The sequence below is a fragment of the Sceloporus occidentalis genome, unplaced genomic scaffold (assembly GCF_023333645.1).
Source record: "Sceloporus occidentalis isolate IW3139 unplaced genomic scaffold, rSceOcc1.0.p SCAF_3, whole genome shotgun sequence".
Classification (NCBI taxonomy): Eukaryota; Metazoa; Chordata; class Lepidosauria; order Squamata; family Phrynosomatidae; genus Sceloporus; species Sceloporus occidentalis.
The window spans coordinates 122,418,417-122,439,845 of record NW_028316983.1 but is presented as its reverse complement, the minus strand read 5'-3'; the positions used below and the strand labels follow the sequence as shown (position 1 = coordinate 122,439,845).

General features: G+C 39.4%; 1 protein-coding gene across 2 annotated transcripts in view; it reads left to right on the top strand.

Moving 5' to 3' along the window:
- The first annotated feature begins 282 nt into the window (after positions 1 to 282).
- Positions 283 to 21,429, top strand: part of LOC149316687 (flavin-containing monooxygenase 3-like) — a 54,262-nt gene continuing 33,115 nt past the window's right edge. The window contains exons 1-3 of one of the 2 annotated variants that reach the window (XM_089516043.1): positions 283 to 322; positions 3,388 to 3,587; positions 5,788 to 5,976. In XM_089516043.1, coding sequence (XP_089372169.1) covers positions 3,456 to 3,587; positions 5,788 to 5,976 — 321 coding nt within the window. In that variant the 5' untranslated portion in view covers positions 283 to 322; positions 3,388 to 3,455. Of the gene's footprint in view, positions 323 to 3,338; positions 3,588 to 5,787; positions 5,977 to 21,429 lie in introns of those variants that run through there. The other variant, XM_089516044.1, reaches the window with a different exon arrangement.

Below are 21,429 nucleotides of genomic sequence, written 5' to 3'. Positions count from 1 at the left end.
AGGTTTGAAATAAACTTGGAAAGCCAACTGGTGAGGCCCTAAAAACTACAGTTTGCACCTCGTTTGCCTATGAATGGAACCATAAAGATTGCAAACCTGAGAGGGCTATGCAGTAACAATTTCCCCAAGAATAGCAAATATTCAGATTAGAGGCAACAACAGTCAACTCATACAGCAGCTGAAAGTTGTGCAGTCCTTCTTTAAAGGAGACTCCTCCTACATTTCCACAGCCACCTTCCAAAGCTATTGTTTTCTTTTGCCTGATTCTATTCCTACACTGCAAGGGAGCTGGCAGGACTGAAAGGAGAGCAGCACCAGAAAAGTAAGATGATACTTATAGGGGGAGATAAATAGCAAATGTGAGTTAAGTGGGTCAAATTGCACTAGAATACAAGAGTCTGTAACCACTAACTAAGAATACTCATGCTCCGATTTGTTGTGCCTGTATCTATCTATCAAATGCCTGTTATTCCATATTTCCCTAACAGTTTACAACTGTGGGAAGGAGTATGAGCATGTGTGAGCAACTATCTTGGTCATAAAAACACCCACATTATAAAGTTATCTAGCAGTAGGAGTTTATGTGGGTCCATGCCAGCTGTAGGCCTTGAGTAAGGTTGCAGGAACTATTATGCCAAAAATGCTGTGATGTACAAGCCTTTGGTTATCTGGCATCCTTGTCGAGGCATATATCACTGTGGAAGATGTACATGTTCCTCCCCACATTCTTTGACTTCTTTAAAATAATTTCTGGAGCAGAGGGCAGAACCTATTCCCAACAGTTTAGACAGATCAAGGAATAGACTACTGCTTGCAACTGACCTGACTTTAGAGGGAGATTTTATGTATGTGATCACTGTTTGCAAGAGCCTGCAAATTCTAATAGCAGAAAGAGCATGCTTCTTAGTTTTAAGCTGTCAGGTTCTTGAAAATTATTAACCACATGTAATGGTCACCATCTGATTTTCCAAATCCAGCAACCTGGTTCTGCTGCAGTGCTGTAGATGGTATGAGCAGTCTAATAGAATTGTTGAGGGGGGGGGGGGCTTTGGGTTGTGGTTGACAGTTTACCACATTATCAGGCAAAGCTTGATGGAGTTATTTGGCAGTGAAGAAAAATACATATTTTCCTTTCCTCTCCCTCCTTAATTTATCCTTTACTTTGTCTTACATTTTTGAAATCATAATCTAATGATATCTCTCTAACAATCCTCAAGGATGACTGACTCATGAGGTGAGAAGGATGCACATTTTTAAATTAAAATAAATGGGATACACTATATATTTATTGCATTTTTATGCTACCTTTCTCCCAGTGAGCAACACAATTAAAATATCACTATTTTTAAAAACATACTTTGGTTTTAAAATCATTAAGGAAGCTAAATTCCACAGCACTGGAGTACCCTCTGAGAAAACTCTTTTCTCTGTCCTCACCAAATGGAACTCTGACAGTGGCGGCACTGAGAAAAATCCTTCTACTGATGATCTTAAGAGTATGGCAGGTCTATATATGGAGATACAGTTTTCTTCTTTTTTAAATAGCTTTTGTTGTATAATTCATACCACATATACAACATAAATCTATCATACCATACACCTTAAGCACACAATCAATTTTTCAACTACATAGTTCTTCCCACATCCAATGTAACCATATCAATAACCTTCTATTTTCCTTTCTTCCATCAACCTTCTTTCATTTTCCATCCTATCCCCCTTCACTTCCTACCTCTCTACCTTCTTTTTATTCTTCCTCTAACCCACTTCTCTCTTTCTTCACTTACACTTACCCTCTACTACATACTGAACCCCCTCTTATTAATAACCGCCCATTTACTAATTCTACTCTACCCTTTATCTCATCTATTCCATTGTAGGTTTCCTAACTTCCCATTTTATTAGCTTAACTGCACCTTTCTTTGACTATATATTTTGTGTTTCGGCAATTTACTTGGTTATGTAACTCTAGCATTCTCTGTTTCTACACCTTTGTTACTTTTAACTAAATTATAGTTTTCTTATTATCCTAATATATATATATATATATATATATATATATATATATATGTCTTCCCTCAGTATACCCTCTCAGTTCATAACTCTTCCCACATTTTTAAAGTTTCTACACTCACATTAAATCATATTATTACTTCGCCCCATTGTTCCTTCAAGTATGCGAATGATAAATCCCAATTTTTATTGAAATTCTCCAATGAATTGTTTCTTACCAACTGCATTAATTTGTCCATTTCTACTATTTCTAATAATTTTGTTGTCCATTCTTCTTCTTTCGGAGTGTCCATTGTTTTGCATTTTTGAGCATATGTTATTCCAGCAATACTGTCTTCAAGGTAGTCTGGACTTAAGCTACATAGGGCTTAGTAGGCTATCATGACTAGCACTTGGAATTGTGACTTGAAACAAATTAGTAGCCAGTGGAACTGTTCGAACAAGGGAATTATATGCTCCAGTTATTGCCCCAGTCAATGTTCTGGCTGCAGCATTTTGGACCCACTGAAATTTCCAGTTTCAATGGACAACCCAGTGTAGACTGCATTACAGTAGTCCAAGTGGGATGTAATCAAAGTGTGTTCCTGTAGTCATATATGACCTCTCAGGAACCACTGAAACTTGGGCTGAATTCAGGAGAACACGCAAGTTGCAAGCCTGAGATTTCAGGGGGAATGTAACCCTATTCAGCACAAGCTGATTCTCTATTTCTTGATCCTGCCTTTTAACTGATGAGGAACACCTCTGTCTTTTCTGAATTACATTTCAATTTGTTTGTCCTCATTTAGTCCATTACTGACAACAGACAATGGTTCAGTATTAAGATAGCTTCCTTGGAATCCAATGGAAGAGAGAACAGAGATTTGTGTGTCATCACTGTACAGTTGACACCCAATTCCAAAGCTCTGGATAACCTCTCCCAATGGTTTCATGTAGATGTTAAACAGCATGGGGGAACAGAATCAAGTCATGAGACCCACAAACCAGGTTGTTCAAAAATAACCCCCCAGCACAGCCATCTGAGTTTGCATCTCCAGGACGGACTGGAACCACTGTGAGATAGGTCCCCCTAGTCCCATCCCAGAGAGGTGACCCAGAAAGATACCATGGCTGATGGTATCAAAACCCACTGAGAATTCCAGCAGAACCAACAGGGACATACTCCCTCTGTCCAGTTTCCTATGTAGGTCATCTCCCAGGGCAGCCAATGTTTTTTCATCCCTTAGCCAGGTCTGAAGTCAGATTGAAATGGATGTAGATAATCCACCTCATCCAGGAATCCCTGGAGTTGAGAAGTCACCACATACTTCTGTTGATAAAAGGAGTATCAGAAATGTCTAATTCATTGTTAATTGTATTATTTATAAATTAAAGGAAAATAGTTAATTACAAAGCACCGGCTTTGAACAAGTTTCTGTACTTGTCCCTCTGTACTGGACATCATGGTACGAAGTGTAGCCATTATTGGAGCTGGAGTGAGTGGCCTGGCTTCCATCAAAAGCTGCCTGGAAGAGGGACTGGAACCAACCTGCTTTGAGAAGAGTGATGACATTGGGGGACTCTGGCGGTTCACAGTAAGTATGAAATACAAGGACAAAGGTATATAAATGAAGCTTGTTTTGTTTTTGTTTTTTCATAGAATCAACAGTTTTAAACAGTAGAATCTTCGCCAGCCCCTTCCATCCCCCCTCCCGCTCCCCCCCCCCCAGTCTGCATCTGAGGAAGTAGACTGAAGTCTACGAAAATTCATGCTGCCAAATTCTTACTTTCAGTTAGTCTCAAAGGGGCTACAAGATCTGTCTACATATGAGTAAGCTGTTTACTTTTTTCTCTCTCCATTATATAACTCCTCTTAGCCAACATTTGCAGAATATTAATCAAAGTACAAACATGTTAGATAACTTCCCACACTGCAGGACCTGACAAAAATGTTAGCTAATCTTTAGATTGCTTGCAAACTTGTGTTCATTTTAATGCATTAATACAAGCTTTTCCAAACCTTTTTGAATTGTATTGCCTTTCTAAATTTACCTTCCTTCTCACCCAATCAAAGAAGAACAAAGCATCTGTTCTGCAGGTGAATGTGGAGTAATCTTTTCATAGAACTGTAAGCATGTAGCCTGCAGCTTCATGTTACAATCAGAACATTGGAGTAGTAATGCAATATTGGCATTAGCAGAAGAATACAACAATCCCCTGCTCCCACCTTTACAGGTGAAAGCATCCCTAGAACACAGCACCAACTCTTCCTGAACTTTCTCCTTTGCATATCAATGGGATTATTTGTCACTAGTGTGCATAAGTGTACACCTAGAATGATGTTGAATGTTTGTAAATATCAAAATTAAAACCTTGCAAAGGATTCCATTTTTCCCCACTAAGTGTTCAGTTGTTTGCAAAAAGCTTGGAAGCATTCACAAAACACCCTCAGCCATCTCTCCAATTAAGGTTTAAGAAAGTTGTGTCAATGTGCATTTGGTGAAGCTGTTTGCTTAAGATGGTCTTGAGATAGGATCAGTGCAGACAGAGGCCATATCCTTCATAGCCATAAGTGGACTGGAAACAAAGGGCCCTTTCAGACTACCTTATACCCCGGATCAGAAATCGATCCTTGCACGTGAAGTTCATATTGGCCCCGATTCTGTCACAATCCATTTCGAGGCATGCACAAGCAAATGCCCTTTAGCCTGGGTCATCCAGATTTGGGGCAAAATCTGTCTTTTTTTTAAAAACCCGGGTTCCGTGAAATATGAACTTGCCCCCGATCATGATCGGGGCAAGTTCAGGGAGGGATTTAGGTCAGAGGGCGGGCAGAGGGCAGGGGCATTCCCTCCCCTCATTGGAGGAGGAGAAGGAGGGAGCCTCAGGATTGAAAACAGGGTAATCAGGGTGAGAGGAGACTCAAGGGTGACAGGAGGCAAAAAAGGGAAATTGGGGTGAGAGGAGACTCAAGGGTGACAAGAGGCAAAAAAGGGGAATCGGAGTGACAGTGGTTTTTGCTTCAGGAAGGGTCGGAAGGAAGGAGGAGGAGGAGGATTGCTAAGGGAAATCGGACTGTGGAGCCAAGAGAAAGGAGCCTCTTTCTCTTTTTATTTTTTATTTTTGACAGTCTGTGCGCATGGTTTTTTGGGTGACATAGAATGTGTGTGTACTTGCTTGTGCTACTTTCATTTCCTCTTGCTCCTGGAACTTAAGAGCCTTTATTATTATTATTATTATTATTAGTGTTAAATGCGGATGCTACAACCAGAATGCCTGCGTTACATTTCCCTTTCATTTCCTCTTGCTCCTGGAACTTAAGAGCCATTATTATTATTATTATTATTATTATTATTATTATTAGTGGATGCTACAGTCAGAATGCCTGTGCTGCATTTCCTTTTTATTTCCAATTGATTCCATTGGATTCCATTGGATTCCAATTGATTCCATTGGAATTGAGAACTGGTCCTATCTCTATCTCATGCAAGGAGACTGTGGGCCACCTCATAGGCACAATACAGTAAGCCTTTGTTTTTCCCCTCACCTTATCACCAACACCATTGTGTTCTGTGGACAGTGGTGGATTAAAGTCATCATCATTCCTCTGTGAAAACAGGCACCACTAGTATGCTTCATTATCTTCAAACAATACATGAGAAAAATCCATATTTCATCAGTGGTTGAACATGTTATCCCAAAAGTGTCATTAAATGTGTGGATTTCTGAATCTTGAAACCATGTTTCTTTGACAGGAAGCTCCTTAAGTTTCATGTACTTTGTTTTCTCTATCAGGAGTCCCCAGAGGAAGGCAGAGCCAGCATTTACTCCTCAGTATTCACCAACTCATGCAAAGAAATGATGTGCTACCCAGACTTCCCCTTTCCAGAGGATTTCCCAAACTATATGCACAACACCAAGCTTCAGGAGTATATCAAGCTGTATGCCAAGCACTTTGGTCTTGTAAAATACATACAGTTTAAGGTAAGAAATTCAACTAACAGGTAAATGAGATGTGTATAGGTTCACTAGCGACCAATAGGGCAAGAATACTGTTATAGTTATATCTGCTGATATAATAATTGCTTGCAAGAGGCCAAGATATTTTGGTAAGACGGACCCAAAGCATTTGAAAATGCAAACATTCATTGCTGAAAAGCAGTGATAGTTGGTAATAACCCAAATAGCTCAAACAGTAATAGTCTAAATGTTATACAAAGAACATTTCCACCCAACAGTGGAAGGAAGAAGGGGAAAAAAACTTTGAAAGGTAGATGGCAGGAAATGGTCTGTGGTCTTAAATGTCTCTGTACTAATGTATGCAGCATGGGAAATGAATAGGAAGAACCAGAAGTCATGGCAGATTAATCTTATCTCCTTTTTTGATACAGTTATTAGCTTGGTAGCTAATGTTGTTGTAGCATATCTTGATTTCAGTAAGGCCTTTGCCAAGGTTCTCCATGATATTCTGGCAAACAAGCTAATAAAATGTGGGCTAGATAATACAGTTAGGAGGATTTGTAATTGGTTGACCAGCCAAACTTGGTGCTCAACAATGGCTCCTCTTCATCATGGAGAGAGGTGACCAGTGTGGTGCCACAGGGTTCTGTCCTTGGCCCAGTGTTATTCAACATCTTTATCAATGACTTCAATGATAGAACTGGGGGTATACTTATCAGATTTGCAAATGATACCAAATTAGGAGGAGCAGCTGATACCTGAGAGGACAGGATCAAAATTCAAAATGATCTTAATAGATTAGAAAGCTGGGGAAAAAGTAATAGTAATAGTACAGCTCTATTCTGCTTTGATCGGGCCTCACCTGGGATACTGCATTCAGTTCTGGGCACCACAGTTCAAATGATGTTGTCAAGCTGGAGCATGTCCAGAAGAAGTCAACCAAAATGGTGAAGGATCTGGAAACCATGCCCTGTGAGCAACGACTTAGGGAACTGAGTATGTTTAGCCTGGGAAAGAGAAGGTTATGAGGCGATTATGACAGCACTGTTTAAATATTTGAAGGGATGACATATTGAGGCTGAAGCAAGTTTGTTTTCTGCAGCTCCAGAGGCTAGGACTCAGAGCAATGGATGCAGACTACAGGGAAAGAGATTCCGCTTAACCTTTAGGAGTTTGATCACCTTGGTCATCCTTCTCAGGAAACATTCTTGAACTGTAGTGTCCAAAATTGGGCAAAGATCTGACCAAAGCACAATAGAATAAAGAACAACTAATGATGAATACTCTCTGAGTGTGAGATGTCAGCGTATTACACAATTTATGAGCTTGTCTGCAAAATATCCTGCCTTATTGAAAAGAAGGTACAGAGGACTGAAGTTTACATTGTAAACTTGAAGTTCACAAGTTCACATGTGAAAGAGAATATTACAAGATGTTCCACAGATGATACTTGTTTGCAACAAACATGGCCAAGACGTACAAAAATAGAGATCAAAAGTGCTGGGAGTGTGGCAAGACTAAAGGGACTTTCTACCATACGTGCTGGTCTTTCTCCAAAACTAGGGTTGCCATATCCCAGTCCCACATATCTGGGTATGTAATTTGCATATTATGCAAATTAATATAATTATGCCTATTGTTAATTTGCATTCTGATTATCCAAATTCAGCACATTAATAATTGCACTTTTCCCACCATTATGTTTCAGCCTCAGTACCAAGCTAAGAGCTCTTTCCCCCTTTCTTTTCCCCACTATCAGGTGTGAGGGAGGCTTCCAAGCAGCCCCAGGAACTCCCTTTACTCTCTAGAGCAGCGGTTCCCAACCTTTGTTGGGCCGTGACCCCCATTCTGGGCGAAAGTCCCGCCCACGACCTCCCTAATTGGTTGGGAGGCGAGGAAGGGGCGGGACTTTCGACTGCCTACAAGCCCCAGCGGGCTTTGCGGCTGGATGTCTCGCCCCTTCCCAGCCTCCCAACCAATCGGAGGCCACCGGGGAAGAAGGGGCGGGACTTCCAGTTGCAAAGGCCACTGGGGCTTGTAGTCCCAGCCCTCTCGCCTTCAAGGGCACTCGCGGGGAGGAGGGGAGGGGAGGAGGCGACCCCGGCCCTTTCTCCTTGCGGTTGCCGGTGCTAGTGCCAGCACCCGCAGGGAAAAAGGGAGGAGGGGAATCCCAACCTGGCGACCCCCAAGAAAGGGTTGCGCGACACCCAGGTTGGGAACCCCTGCTCTAGAGGCTGTCTGAAAGCAAAGGTCCACCATGCTGGGTAGCCCTAGGTTCAAGCTGACAACACAATCACCACACAATGTAAGGCCATCTCTGCTTGTCTCTTTTCTTTCCCACCTACTGGGCCTGTAAGGACAAGTTGGGAGGGAATTGAAGAATAAGGCAGCAGTGCTACGTCTGTGCAGTACAACCAGATTCTGCTGCCTGGGATGAGGCTCCCATCAGTGTGAACTTTCTTGCACAGTTTCCTGCTTCATTGCCACTGCCATATTTTAACCTACCCATCACTGTGCAATGAAGGAGGAATCCGGGATTTATTGCTTCAACTGACCCCGTGTGTGTGTGTGTGTGTGTGTGTGTGTATCAATACAAGTGATTTTTAAAATTAAAATTGCTATGGAACAGGAAGTGTACCTCTTGAATATGATTAAAGGAGAAGTGGAAAAGAAGCATGATAAAAGTATGTTATATTTAATAACAGTTGCAAGAATAGTTCTCATCCAAAACTGGATAGAAAGCAACACTTAACAATCTATGAATGGTTACTGAAATGTTTTAATGGAAATGGATAAATTGACATCATCATCATCATTTTTAAAGATCATTAAGAAAATTTGAAGAAGAATGGAGTAATATGACAATATTTTAGAAAGAAAAGCAGGGAGATAAAATGATAATTACACATAAAAATAAATAAACTAGAGACAGGAGATAAGTAAGTAAAGGTAGTTTAAAAAGAAACTAAGATTTTATAGTATTAGATTTTTGGGGACAAAATACATGCAGATAAACTATAAAGGTTTGTAGAGAATAATGGCATACGGTTAAAGACTGATAGTTCATAGAATCATAGAATTATAGAGTTGGAAGAGACCACAAGGGCCATCCAGTCCAACCACCTGCCATGCAGGAAATCTAAATCAAAGCATCCCTGACAGATGGCCATCAAGCCTCTGTTTAAAGACCTCCAGATGTTGATATGTAGATACAGTCTGCCCTTCCTTTATGCGGGGTAACCGTTCCAGACCACCACCACCCCGCATAAAGCGAATTCTGCCTATGCTCGAGCCCCATTTAAATGAATGGGGCTCGTGCACGCGGCGGCATGGCTGTGCACACGCGCCATAGGCGCACACCCCATTATTCCTTATGGGGTGCGCCTCCTCTTCTCTCAGCATGACTTTCAGCATATGCTGAAAGCTGCATAAAGCGTGCCTGCATATGATGCGGGCGCACTGTATAAAATAGTAACAATAATAATATCTAGATGGTATGAAAATTTGATTTATCAATTCAGAAATAATATAAAATGGCATTATATATTAAAGTATTTTATTGATTATAGAGATGTAGAATAATATTTAAGGAGACATAACAAATAGAAGAAACATTTGAGAGATTAGCTCAAAACATAATAACAAACCCAATGATGAAAGTAATTTGGGGAAGGCAGGAAAGGGTTTTTTAAATAATGAGTAAAACTTTTTATTTGGATAATCATTGTACTAAGAATTATGGTTGTTTTAGATTATGTATGTTAATAAAAATATAAGATATACTACATCCATAGACGTTTCCTCATCTATCAAGCTTATAATCTTTATCAAAAAAGTGAGAGACAAAATTAGTCTGGCATGACTTGTATTTTAGAAACCCATGCATTCCTACATTATGCTTGGTAGAATCTTTGCTTGGAAGAGACCACAAGGGCCATCCAGTCCAACTTCTTGCCATGCAGGAACACACAATCAAAGCACCCCAAACAGACAGCCATCCAGCCTCTGTTTAAAAACCTTCAAAGAAGGAGAATGCACTACACTCTGGATGTTATCACACAGGGCAAAATTGGAAGGTTAAAGTGGGGGCAATGCAGGGTCATTCAGGGTTCAAGGGCAAATATGCAGCTGTTTTCCACATGACGCAGTAGCCAGTATGCAGGGAATCTAGGGTGAATGGGAGGTCAATGAGGAGAAAGTAAATTTGCAAAACTACTGTACAGTGGTACCCCGGGATACGAATTGACCGCGTTACGAAATTTCCGGGGTACGAAAAAGTTAGATTTAAAAAAACTGTTCCGGGTAACGAAAGATTTTTCGGGTTACGAAATTAATTTCGGCGCGAAATTCAAATCGGAAGCGCGGCTAGCGGCTTTCCAGCGCCTTTTCGGGTTGCGAAATGTATCAGGTTACGAACGGCGCCGCGGAACGAATTAATTTCGTAACCCGAGGTAGCACTGTAGTTACGAGTCCCTTTTGCCTGCGAACTGACTCCTTTCACGTAATTCCAGCCATGTAGAATGCAAGCCTCCAAGGACTTCGTTTCCCAGGATGCCGTTTTTGGCCAAAGAGGGAGAATTTAAAGGGACACACACACCTGGCTTTCCTCCTCTTTGCTGCTTTCTCCTGGGAGAAGACCGAGAGAAAGCCTTTGGGAGTAATGGAGGACATGCCCTGGAAAAGGAGGACATGGAATTAGGCAGGCTTCTGGCCCCAGCCTCCTCCTCCTCCTCCTCCTCCTTCTCTCTCTCTCTCTCTCTCTCTCTCTCTCTCTCTTGTGTGTGTCTGGTTTTGGAGCTTGCAAAGAAAGAGAGAGAGCATTTTGGAAGTCCTCCTGGACAGGAGGGAGAAATGGAGGACATGTCCTGGAAAAGGAGGGCATCTGGGAGGCTCACACTCGCTGGAACCAGGAAAGTTTATGGACCCTCTCTGCCTGACACAGAGAGAGAGAGAGAGAGAGAGAGATAGGTAAGTGCACAGATAGATAGATAGATAGATAGATAGATAGATAGATAGATGGATGGCAGAGAGAGAGAGGTAAGTGGATAGCTAGCTAGCTAGCTAGCTAGCTAGCTAGCTAGATAGATAGATAGATAGATGGCAGAGAGAGAGAGAGAGAGAGAGAGAGAGAGAGAGAGAGAGAGATGGATTACACACACAGAGAAAGATGGATGACATAGATAGATAACACACAGAGAGAAAGATGGTGACAGACAGACAGACATGGATGGATGGATGGATGGATGGATGGATGGATGGATGGATGAAAGACAGGGACCCTGCTTGGTCATGAAACCCACTGGGTGACCTTGAAAAAGTCACACTCCCTCAGCCTCAGAGGAAATAGGACTCATATGACTCTTGTGTGTAGCTGTGTGTCTTTGTGGTTTGATGGAGTTTGTCTTCCTTCCTCAGACAGAGCTTTTGGTGCTTTTGGGGCAAAGAGGCTTCCCTCCCTGGTTTCCCCTCCCTCCCTGCAGCATGTAGGTGAGGCATTTGTGGAAGTGACAGTTTGGAGCATGCTCAGAACAGATATTTCTAAGCAAGCAATGGGGATTTGTCCTTACCCATCTGATAACCAAATTCGAAAATACTGTGCCTTTAAACCCTTGTTGTGCTCTTGCATGTGATAACCATTAGCAAATGGGCTTGTTTTTCTGGAGTGACTGCACTTTAACCATTTTTGAGATGACAGCACATAGGTCACCGTGTGATAAAGTCCTCTGACACAGCATATTACACTGTCAAACAGTTCTTGCAGCAGGAGGTTTTTCCTAATGGTGAGGTGGAATCTCTTTTCCTGTAGTTTGAATCCATTACTCTGTGTCCTAGTCTCAGAAGCAGCAGAAAACAAACTTGAGCCTTCTTCCATTTGTTACTGTTGTGTGCCTTCATGCTATTTCCTGCTTATGGAGACCCAAAGGCAAAACTATGACAGGGTTTTCTTTGCAAATTTGTTCAGAGTGTGTTTGGCTTTGCCTCCTCTGAGGCGGAGAAAATGTGACTTGCCTAAGGTCACCTAATGGGTTTCTGTGTCCGAGCAGGAATTCGAACCATGGTCTCTAGAGCTATAGTCCAACACTCAAACCACTATGCCATGCTGGCTCTTTACAGTTTGTTTGGACCTCTCCTATTCTTCAAGAATTCCTGAAGAATTTTCACTGCCTCACATTATCAACAGATAATATCTGCAAACTAATATTTTTAAGGCAATATGGACACTCCCACCCGGGGATTCCACTACTTTCATTCCTTGTTGCTAAGGATCATAGCCAAAATAATCAGTCCCCTTGTTGCATCTTCCACCTTCTGGACAATGGAAGGCAAGTGAGGAATTAGTTGGACTTTATATTCTTGACTGAGTTTGACTTCTTTCAAATATTAGGGTAGTTGAAGTCTCCCATTACTATTGTATGTTTCCCTTGTGAATGGTTATTTCATCTAAGACGGTATCATCCAAATCTTTAATATTTCTTGGAGAGGGGTGTGTGTCTATAGTAGACCCCCACAGTAATAGCATGGTTATTTTTCTCCCTTTTAATCTTTACCCAAATGCTCTCAATCTGTTTTCCATGCTCTTAAGTCATGGTTCTCCTCGTAGGTGTACATATGCTTGACATTTAACATTACTGCTCCTCCTTTCCTCTTTAGTCTATTTCTTTGGAATCATTTATACCCTTCCATTACTATGTTCCAACCGTGAAACTTATCCCACCAAGTAACAGTGGGATATTTTTCTGGCTGTGTTAAGAGTCCAAGTACATATAGTTTATTTCCCATGCTCTGTGCATTAGTGTAGAAACATCTGAGACCAGTTGGTTCCTTGTTGTTCTTTTCTGCTCACTCTTGGGTTCCTGTACTATTTGATCTTGTTCCCCCATATCATTGAGACTATTGTCTTCATTACATGGTGCCATCTGAACTATTGGACATTTTCACATGGGGGAAATTGGGGGAAACTGGAAGGTCAATGCAGGGGCCATTCAGACTACCTTTTACCCCAGATCAGGAACCGAATTATGCACATGAAGTTCATATTCGCCCCGAATCTCCCACAAGCAAATCAAAGGCTTGCACAACTGTTTCGGGCAAATGCTGTATCTTTTGGAATCGGGGTAAAAGGTGTATCTTTTTTTAAAAAATAATGGGTTCGGTGAATATGAACTTGTCCCTGGGGCAAATTCAGAGGAGGGATTTAGGTCAGAGGGAGGGCAGTGGGCAGAACATTCCTTTCCCTTCATCGGGGTGAAGGAGGAGGAGGCGGAAGGAGCTGGAGGAAGGATGCAAAAATGGGCAATCGGGGTGACAGGATGCAAAGGGCAATTGGGTGACTGACGGGGGATGGAAAGGGCAGTCAGAGAGAGGGCAGAGGGCAGAACTGGAGAAAGGGTGGCAAGCGTGACGGAGGAGGAGGAGGAGGAGGGTCAAGTTCAGGGGAGGGAATTAGGTCAGAGGGAGGGCAGAGAACCGAACAAGTTTCCTCTTGCACCAGGCAGCTTTCTTTCTCTCTTTTTATTTTTTTAAATTATTTTTGACAGACTATGCACATGTTTTTGCTACAGGTAGATAGATATATAGATAGAATGTGCCTGCCTGCCTGTTCACTTTCCCTTTCATTTCCTTGCTTCCAGCAGCAAGGCACTTTGCAAAAGGCTTTTTTTCTATGCGAATGCTACAATGCGAATGTGACAAACTTTTCTCTTTCCAATTTGGCAAATTGATACAGAATGCTTTTGCTACTGTCTGTAAGGAATTCAGGGGTAGCTGAGGGAAAGCAAAGAATGCATGGCATCCTTTTCTGGCATTCTGAGGTGAGGAATTATTACTATTGTTGTTGTTGTTGTTGTTGTTACATGTGTATGAGGCACTCTAGGGTGGCAAGGAGGGAGGATGCAGGATGCAGAGATGGCATTAGATTGCATTTTGGGGTTGAAAATGGGGCCAAGGGAAGATCCATAACCTGCAGTGACCCAAATACCCACAACACACACACACACAAACGAGGTTTTTAAATTTGACAAAATATGCGCATACTGACGCCTGGTTTTTTTTTAAAAAGGGGGGAAGCACAGTTCCGATTGCCCAATGGGTTCAGGAAACGTCATCTATGACGAACGCAGAACTGAATTTGATTGACAGCAAAGGCACCTTCATTTTAAACTGGTTTCTCTGCAGGAGCTTAGAGGGCATTCAAGGTTAAAATACCCTGACTGCGGTAGTGAGCATTTGCTTTCGGAGGGATTCGGGGTGGGGGGGGGGCGAATCTTCCCAGTTCCTTCCAGCGCAAAAAAGTCAGTATGAATGGGGCCGCAGTGTGATCCCGGATGCAATCATGGGGTTTCACATTATTAGACGAGAGGTTATCACACTTAATTGAAGTCAATGCTAGGTCAATTCAAACCCAATCCAGGGTCAACTGAGAAATGTGTAAATTTGGGGAAATACAGAATTTACAAATCCTGTTCCACTTCAATGTTGCGTTCAATTCCAATTGGGCAGGTATGGAACTCATGTCTCGGTCGCCCTTGGATTACCTTCAAACCAGACTACAATTCCCAAGCTCCTTTTCTGGCTGCAGTCTTTTACTCCATCCCTCACTCCCTCTCGGTATGGGGGGCTTTTCTCTCCTCTGAGAGCTGTTCTGGAGCTGTTTTGGGGATGAAGCAGCCCGTCCTACAGAGACATACACACACTGCCTCCCTCCTCCTCTCAGCCCTTTCCGGCTCTTTCCTTTTGCAAACTCATCCTCTAAAACTAGATGGAAGGGATTGGCCAGGGCTTTCTCTTTCTCTCTCGTGACCCTGTCATAGGGTTTTCTTGGCAGGTTTATTCACGTTTCAAATAATCTTTATTAATTTTCAGTACATAACACTTAAGGAACACAAAATCTAGTTCATATACTTATGTCCTGTTGATCTTCATTTTCTTTACTTCCTGTCTTCTCGCTGTTTCCTTGAGTTGCTTCTTATATGTTTAATTCTTTTCTTGCAAATAATTCTATATACAACCCCAGATCACAAAAAAGCTTCAAAATAATACATTTTTCCTTCTAATACAGTTGTATAACCACACGTATTCTCAAATTTCTATGTCAAATTTCCATAACCTTGTTCTTTCTTTTCTATATATATTTCTAACCCTGATCCAGATCATTTCCCTTTTTTATACTGTACATATACTGTATATATCATAAAGTAAACCAGCTTTTATCTATACACCATCTTTTTTCTAGGAATATCGCAATTTGTCTCCATTCTTTTTCAATATTTTCCTTCTTCTTATCATCTATTGCACATGAGAGTAAGTCTAACTGACTAATTTCATTCAACTTCCATAACCATTCATCTATTTGCAGTTTTCCCTCTAGTTTCCAATTTTTAGCTATAAGTATTCTAGCCAACGTTATCATATATAAAATAATTCTCCATAGTCTTTTCTCATCCTCTGTCTTTAAGTAATAAGTCATATTTAATAAATACAATTCTGGTCTTTTTTATATTTAATACCAAATATTTGCTGTATTATTTTATGTATTTCGTCCCAAAATTCTTTTACCTTTTCGCACTTCCACCACATATGAACTATTGTTTCTTTTTCTTTTTGGCACTTCCAACAGATATCTGAATCAGTTTTTAACATCTTTCTCAATCTGGCAGGTATGTAGTACCATCTGTTACTGATTTTCAAAAAAATTTCTTTTAAAATTTGACTTTTCATGAATGAATTTGTTCTTTTCCAGGCTTTTCCCATGCTAACAATGGTATATTATGCCCGAAATCCTTTGCCCAGTCTATCATATATTGTTTTATTGGTTCTTTTTCCAATTCTCTGTCTCTAAATAAATTATAGAATTTTGATATTTTCTTTTCTTCCTCATTCATTATTATCTTATCTACTTCTGTTAAATTCAATTCAATCCCTGTTGTTTTTATGTCTTCTTTAAATCTACATCTCATTTGATGGTAGCTGTACCAATTAATTTCTTTTTTCTCCTTATCTAGTTCCTCCTTAGATTTCATGATTATCTCTTGTTTTTCATTTTTCTTAACTATATCTTTGTATTTCAGCCAGTATTCTTTTTGGTCCCATCTATTAGCAAATGCTTCCTGTGTATTTCCTGTATACCATCCTGGTATTTTATAGTAAAACTTTGATTTAATTACATTCCATGTTTCTATTAATGCTCTTCGTATTGGGTTATTATAAAAATCTTTATGCATCTTAGCTTTATTGTACCAAAGGTATGCGTGCCATCCGAAACAAAGTTCAGCTCCATCCAAGTTTAAAGTATCTTTTTCCTCCAATTTAATCCACTCTTGTAACCATAGCATATTGCACCCCCATCTGTACATTTTTAAATCCGGCATACTACATCCTCTATTTTCCTTCTTCTCCTTTAGATTATTCCACCTAATTCTTGCTTTTCCTCCTTTCCAGATAAAGCTTCTAAATTCTTTATTCCATTGATCTAAGATCTTATACTTTATGTTGATTGGTAGATTAGTAAATAGAAATAGGATTTTTGGTAATATACACATTTTTATTGCATATATTCTACCAAGGATAGACAAGTTTAGATTGGACCATCTAAATAATTCCTTTTTAATATTTTTCCATATTACTTTATAATTGTTATCAAAAAGATTCATATTATTATTAGAAATCCATATTCCTAAATATTTTACTTTATTTGTCACTTCACATCCTGTTTTTGTTTCAATATCTCCTTTTCCTTTTTACTTAGATTTTTAGTTATTATCATCGATTTTCCCTTATTAATTTTAAATCCTTATAGCTTTCCATACCATTTTAGTTCATGCATTGCATGTTCAACATTATTTATTGGATTTTCCACTATTACCACCAGGTCATCAGTATATGCTTGAACCTTTACCTCTGTTCCCTTTATTTTGATTCCTCTTATCTTTTGATTTTTCCTAATCTTGTTCAACAAAAATTCCAACACCATGATAAACAGCAGTGGGGATAGCGGGCATCCTTGCCTTGTCCCTTTCTTTATGTCAGATTCTTCCATTAATTCTCCATTAATTTTTAAACGGGCAGTTTGATTTTTATATATCTCCTTTATATTTTTTACGAAATTTCCCCCCATATCCATTACCTCTATGATATTAAACAAAAATTTCCAACTGACACTGTCAAATGCTTTTTCAGCATTGACAAACATCAGCGCGGCTTTTTTCTCATTATGTGTATTATAGTAATCCAGTATGTTAATTATGTTTCTAATATTATTTTTAATTTGGCTTCCCTTTATAAATCCGTTTTGATCTCTTTTTATTTTTTCTTTCATTATATTTTTAAACCTGTTAGCCATTATAAATGCAAAGATTTTATAATCATTATTCATTAAAGCAATGGGTCTATAGTTACTTACTATTTGCTCATCTTTACCTTCCTTTGGTATTAATGAGATGATAGTTTTCCCTCAAGATTCTGGTTTTCCTTCTTGTTGAATTAAGTTATATGTTTGTCTCATGGGGTCTTGTAATTCTGTCTTAAATATTTTATAATATTTTGCTGTTAAGCCATCTTCTCCTGGAGATTTCCCATTCTTTAAATTTCTTATTGCATTCTGTATTTCTTCTGATGTCATAACAGCATTTAACATTTCTTTTTGTTCCTGTTGTAATTTTATTTCATTATGCTTATTAATTATTTTCTTTAATTGTTCTTCTGATGTTGCTTGTTCAATATTTTCCTCAAATAAATTTTTAAAATACTTAACAAAAGTATTCTTAATTTTCCCTTGTTCTGTTATGATTGTATTATTTTTATTAATTTTTGTTATCATCTTTTTCTCTCTTTCTTTCTTTAGTCTGTTAGCCATCCATCTGCTGATTTTATTTGCATTTTCAAATTGGTTTTGTTTTATTTGTCTTAGTTTTATAGCTATCTCTTCTATTATTTTTCTTCCCAATTTTTCTTTTAAGAGTTTTATTTCATTTATTATTTTCTTATTTCCTTTTGATCTTTGCAATTCTTGTTCTTTGACTTTTAGTTCATTTTTAATTTTTTCTTCTAATTGTCTCATTTCTTTTTACCTCCGTCGTTCTTTGTATAAATAACCCCCTTACAAAAGCCTTACTCGCATCCCACACCATTTTCATTTTAGTCTCTTTTCCACTATTTTCTTTAAAGAACATTGTTAATTCTTCCTTCATTTTATTTACAAAATTTTCATCCTCTAGTATTTTTTCATTTAATCTCCATCCAAGATTTTTATATCTAGTCAGGTTCAATTCCAGCTCTATCATATTGTGATCCGAGATTGTTCTCGGCCACATTTCCATATTTTTCATTTTAGTAGACAGTTGTTTTGCCACCAAGAACATGTCTAATCTTGAAAAAGAATGATGTACATCCGAATAAAAAGTATACCCTTCTTTATCCCCATAACACTGTGACCAGACATCTATTAAATTAAATTCTTCTTTTAAATTAAAAAAGCTTTTTGGTAGTCTTCCCTTATGTTTTTTTATCTTTTTTGGGGGGGGGGATTTCTTGTCCCTCTGTGGGTCTATAACACCATTAAAATCTCCTGTCAAGATTAAGTTATCATTATCCACTTCTCTTATAGTCTCAGCTAAATTTTTATAGAAGAGTTCTTTCTTTTCTAATGGCCCATAAATATTTAATATCACATATTTTACATTTTCTATCCAAATCGCCACACAAATAAATCTTCCATTTTTTATCCTTGTTTAGCAGTTTTGCTTCATATTTTTTATTTACAAAGATTGCAACCCCTCTTTTTCTTTTGTTTACTGCTGCACAAAATAAAGATACCAGTTTATTATTTCTCAGGTATTTTACATCTCCATCCCTTGTCTTGGTTTCTTGCAAGCAGAGCACATCAAAATTATTTTTCTCTAAATAATGCATTATATGTTTTCTTTTTCTTTCTTGGCTTATCCCTTTTACATTCCATGAATTAATTTTAAATCCCATTTCCCTTTTCTAATTTCCTTAAGTGTTTTTATCTCCTACAGATCTCTCAGCAAACTACTCTCAACAGGCTATTCAACCCCTTCTGGGGTCGCCCCTTTCTTCCCCTGAGTATCAGTAATTATCACCTTCGCTTCTTGTTTATCCTTCTCTCCCTGACCTTTCTTTTGAGTCTTTTCTTCTCTTTGTCTGAGGGTACCTTCCTCTTCCTTTTTATCCCTTTCTTGTTCTTGTTTCCTGTTTCCCTGTTTAGCTTTTCATAGAAAGTTTTTGCTTGCTCTACTGTTATTATTTTATATCTCTTTTGATTGTAATTAAATATTACTCCTTCAATCTTATCCCATCTGTAAAATATTCCATTTTTCTGTAACAATGCCATCAAGAACTTGTATTCCTGCCTTTTCCTGATTATTTGCAATGGTAAATCCTTAGAGATCTCAATAATCCTATCTTCCATAATAAGCTTTTTTTCATAATTTCTTTGCAAAATTAATTCTCTCATCCGTGAACTCGTAAAACAAACAGTAATATCTCTATCCAGTTTATTTTCTCTTGCTATTTTTAAACTGACTCTAAAAATTTTATCAACTTGAGCTTCCATTAAATCATCCTCAATTTCAGTATAATTTGCCAATATTGGTATAATTTTTTACATATAGCTTCTCATCTTTTTCTTCTTTAAGACCTCAGATGTTAATAGCTTTTTCCCTATATCTTACCTCCTGTAAAAGGGTACTTTGCTATTTTCTTTGCTGAACTCTCTCTAACTCTTCTGTTTTCTAGGTTTTCTGTCCTTTCTAGTACCTCCTCTATCTCCACTTTGATTCCTGAAAATTCTTTTGTTAAATTATCAATTTTTCCCCCTAATCCATCTATTTCTTTCTGCATGTCTTCCCTTATCTCATTTCTCGTATCTTTCAGTTCATCCCTTATCTCTTTCTTAAAAGATTTCTTAAATTCCCTCAACTCTTGCAATATCAAAGCAGAAATATCTGCTTGTCCCATTGATCCTCTTCTCGGTGCCATACTTCTGGTTTGCATTCACCTGCTAATTGCCTAAAGTTTTTCCTATCTTTCCCTTTCTCTTTTACTTCACTTTATACAGTTACAGGATTTAGCAGTTACAATGTTTCAGAAATTCCATTCCCAACAATTTCCAAATATACAAACTTCAAGTTATACAATTTCCAAATATACAAACTTCAAGTTATACAGTTACAAGATTCATCAGTTGCAGTGTTTCAATAATTCCGTTCCCAGTAAATCACAGGCGGGTTACAAACCGCCATTAAAGTACGGACTCAGTCCGTACTAGGGTTAGGAAGGTGCGGTGCTTCCGCACCCCCTAACCCTAGTACGGACTCAGTCCGTACAAAATGGCGGCCCCCCTTCCACATGGGGGCCGCCATGACGACGTTATGACTGCGCCACCTCTACACGGGGCGGCGCAGACGTGACATCGTCGGTCCGCGCCAGGGCGCCTAGGGTGCCCTTTCCGCGGACCAGGAAGGAGCTCCGTTTCGGAGCTCCTTCCTGGTTTGCGGCGGTGCTTTGCTTCGCTGGGCACAGCCTTCAGACGGCTGCGCCCAGCGAAGCAATGGAGAAAGGGGCCAAGCGGCCCCTTTCTCCTTCTCCCCGCCGCTGCGGGGTGTCCTTGGGGCTTGAAGCCCCAAGGACACCCCTTTTCAGGCTGCGGGGAAGCAGCATTTTGCTGCTTCCCTGCAGCCTGAAAAGCGGCGGATCGGGGCCTCAGCGGCTGCCGCTCTACATACTGAGGCCCCGATACACCGGGCAAAGGGGCGGGTGCAGACCGCCCCAAATGGGCGGTCTATAACCCGCCTCAGTTATGCAGACAAGATCCTTCTCAAATATATTCTTTAGTAATCAGTCCTCAGACTTGGATTCCTTCTAATATATCTCCTGTCAATTTTCCTCTTCCTCAGTATCTGTTCACAAATTTTATTTCCAGGTGTTGTCTTTAACTTTATTTTAACTTTGTTTTAATTTAGTTCATTCCAACAGCGAAACCTCCTCCTTTGTTCTATTCTTGTTTCCTTTCTTATATTTCTTTAAGCCTTTAGTTTCACGGTCCTTTCAATTCACCAGCTGTCCACAGTGTATCAGCTTGTAATAGATTACAGCTGCTCTTAATTAGTCTAGTCCCATCCTTTGTGATCATTAACCTTCCAATGTCTTCAATATTTTATCAAATATCCAAATTTTGCCAAGTCTATGAAATATATTTTCGTTCCTTCAAACTCAGGCTGCCAGCTTAAATACTTCTAAACTAATTTAGATCTAATTAACACTACAGCCATTCAACAAACATGCCAGCACATTCAGATTTTCTTCCTCTCCAATTTCCAAAACAAAGGCAACACAGATCAAAGTCCACAAACAAGTCTTTTGGGATTTCTTCTTTACAGCTTAGAGTGTCAGCAATTCAAAGTATCTTGTATGGAGAGCCTTGAATATTTAATTCTTGACATTCCCCGAAACTCCTCTCAA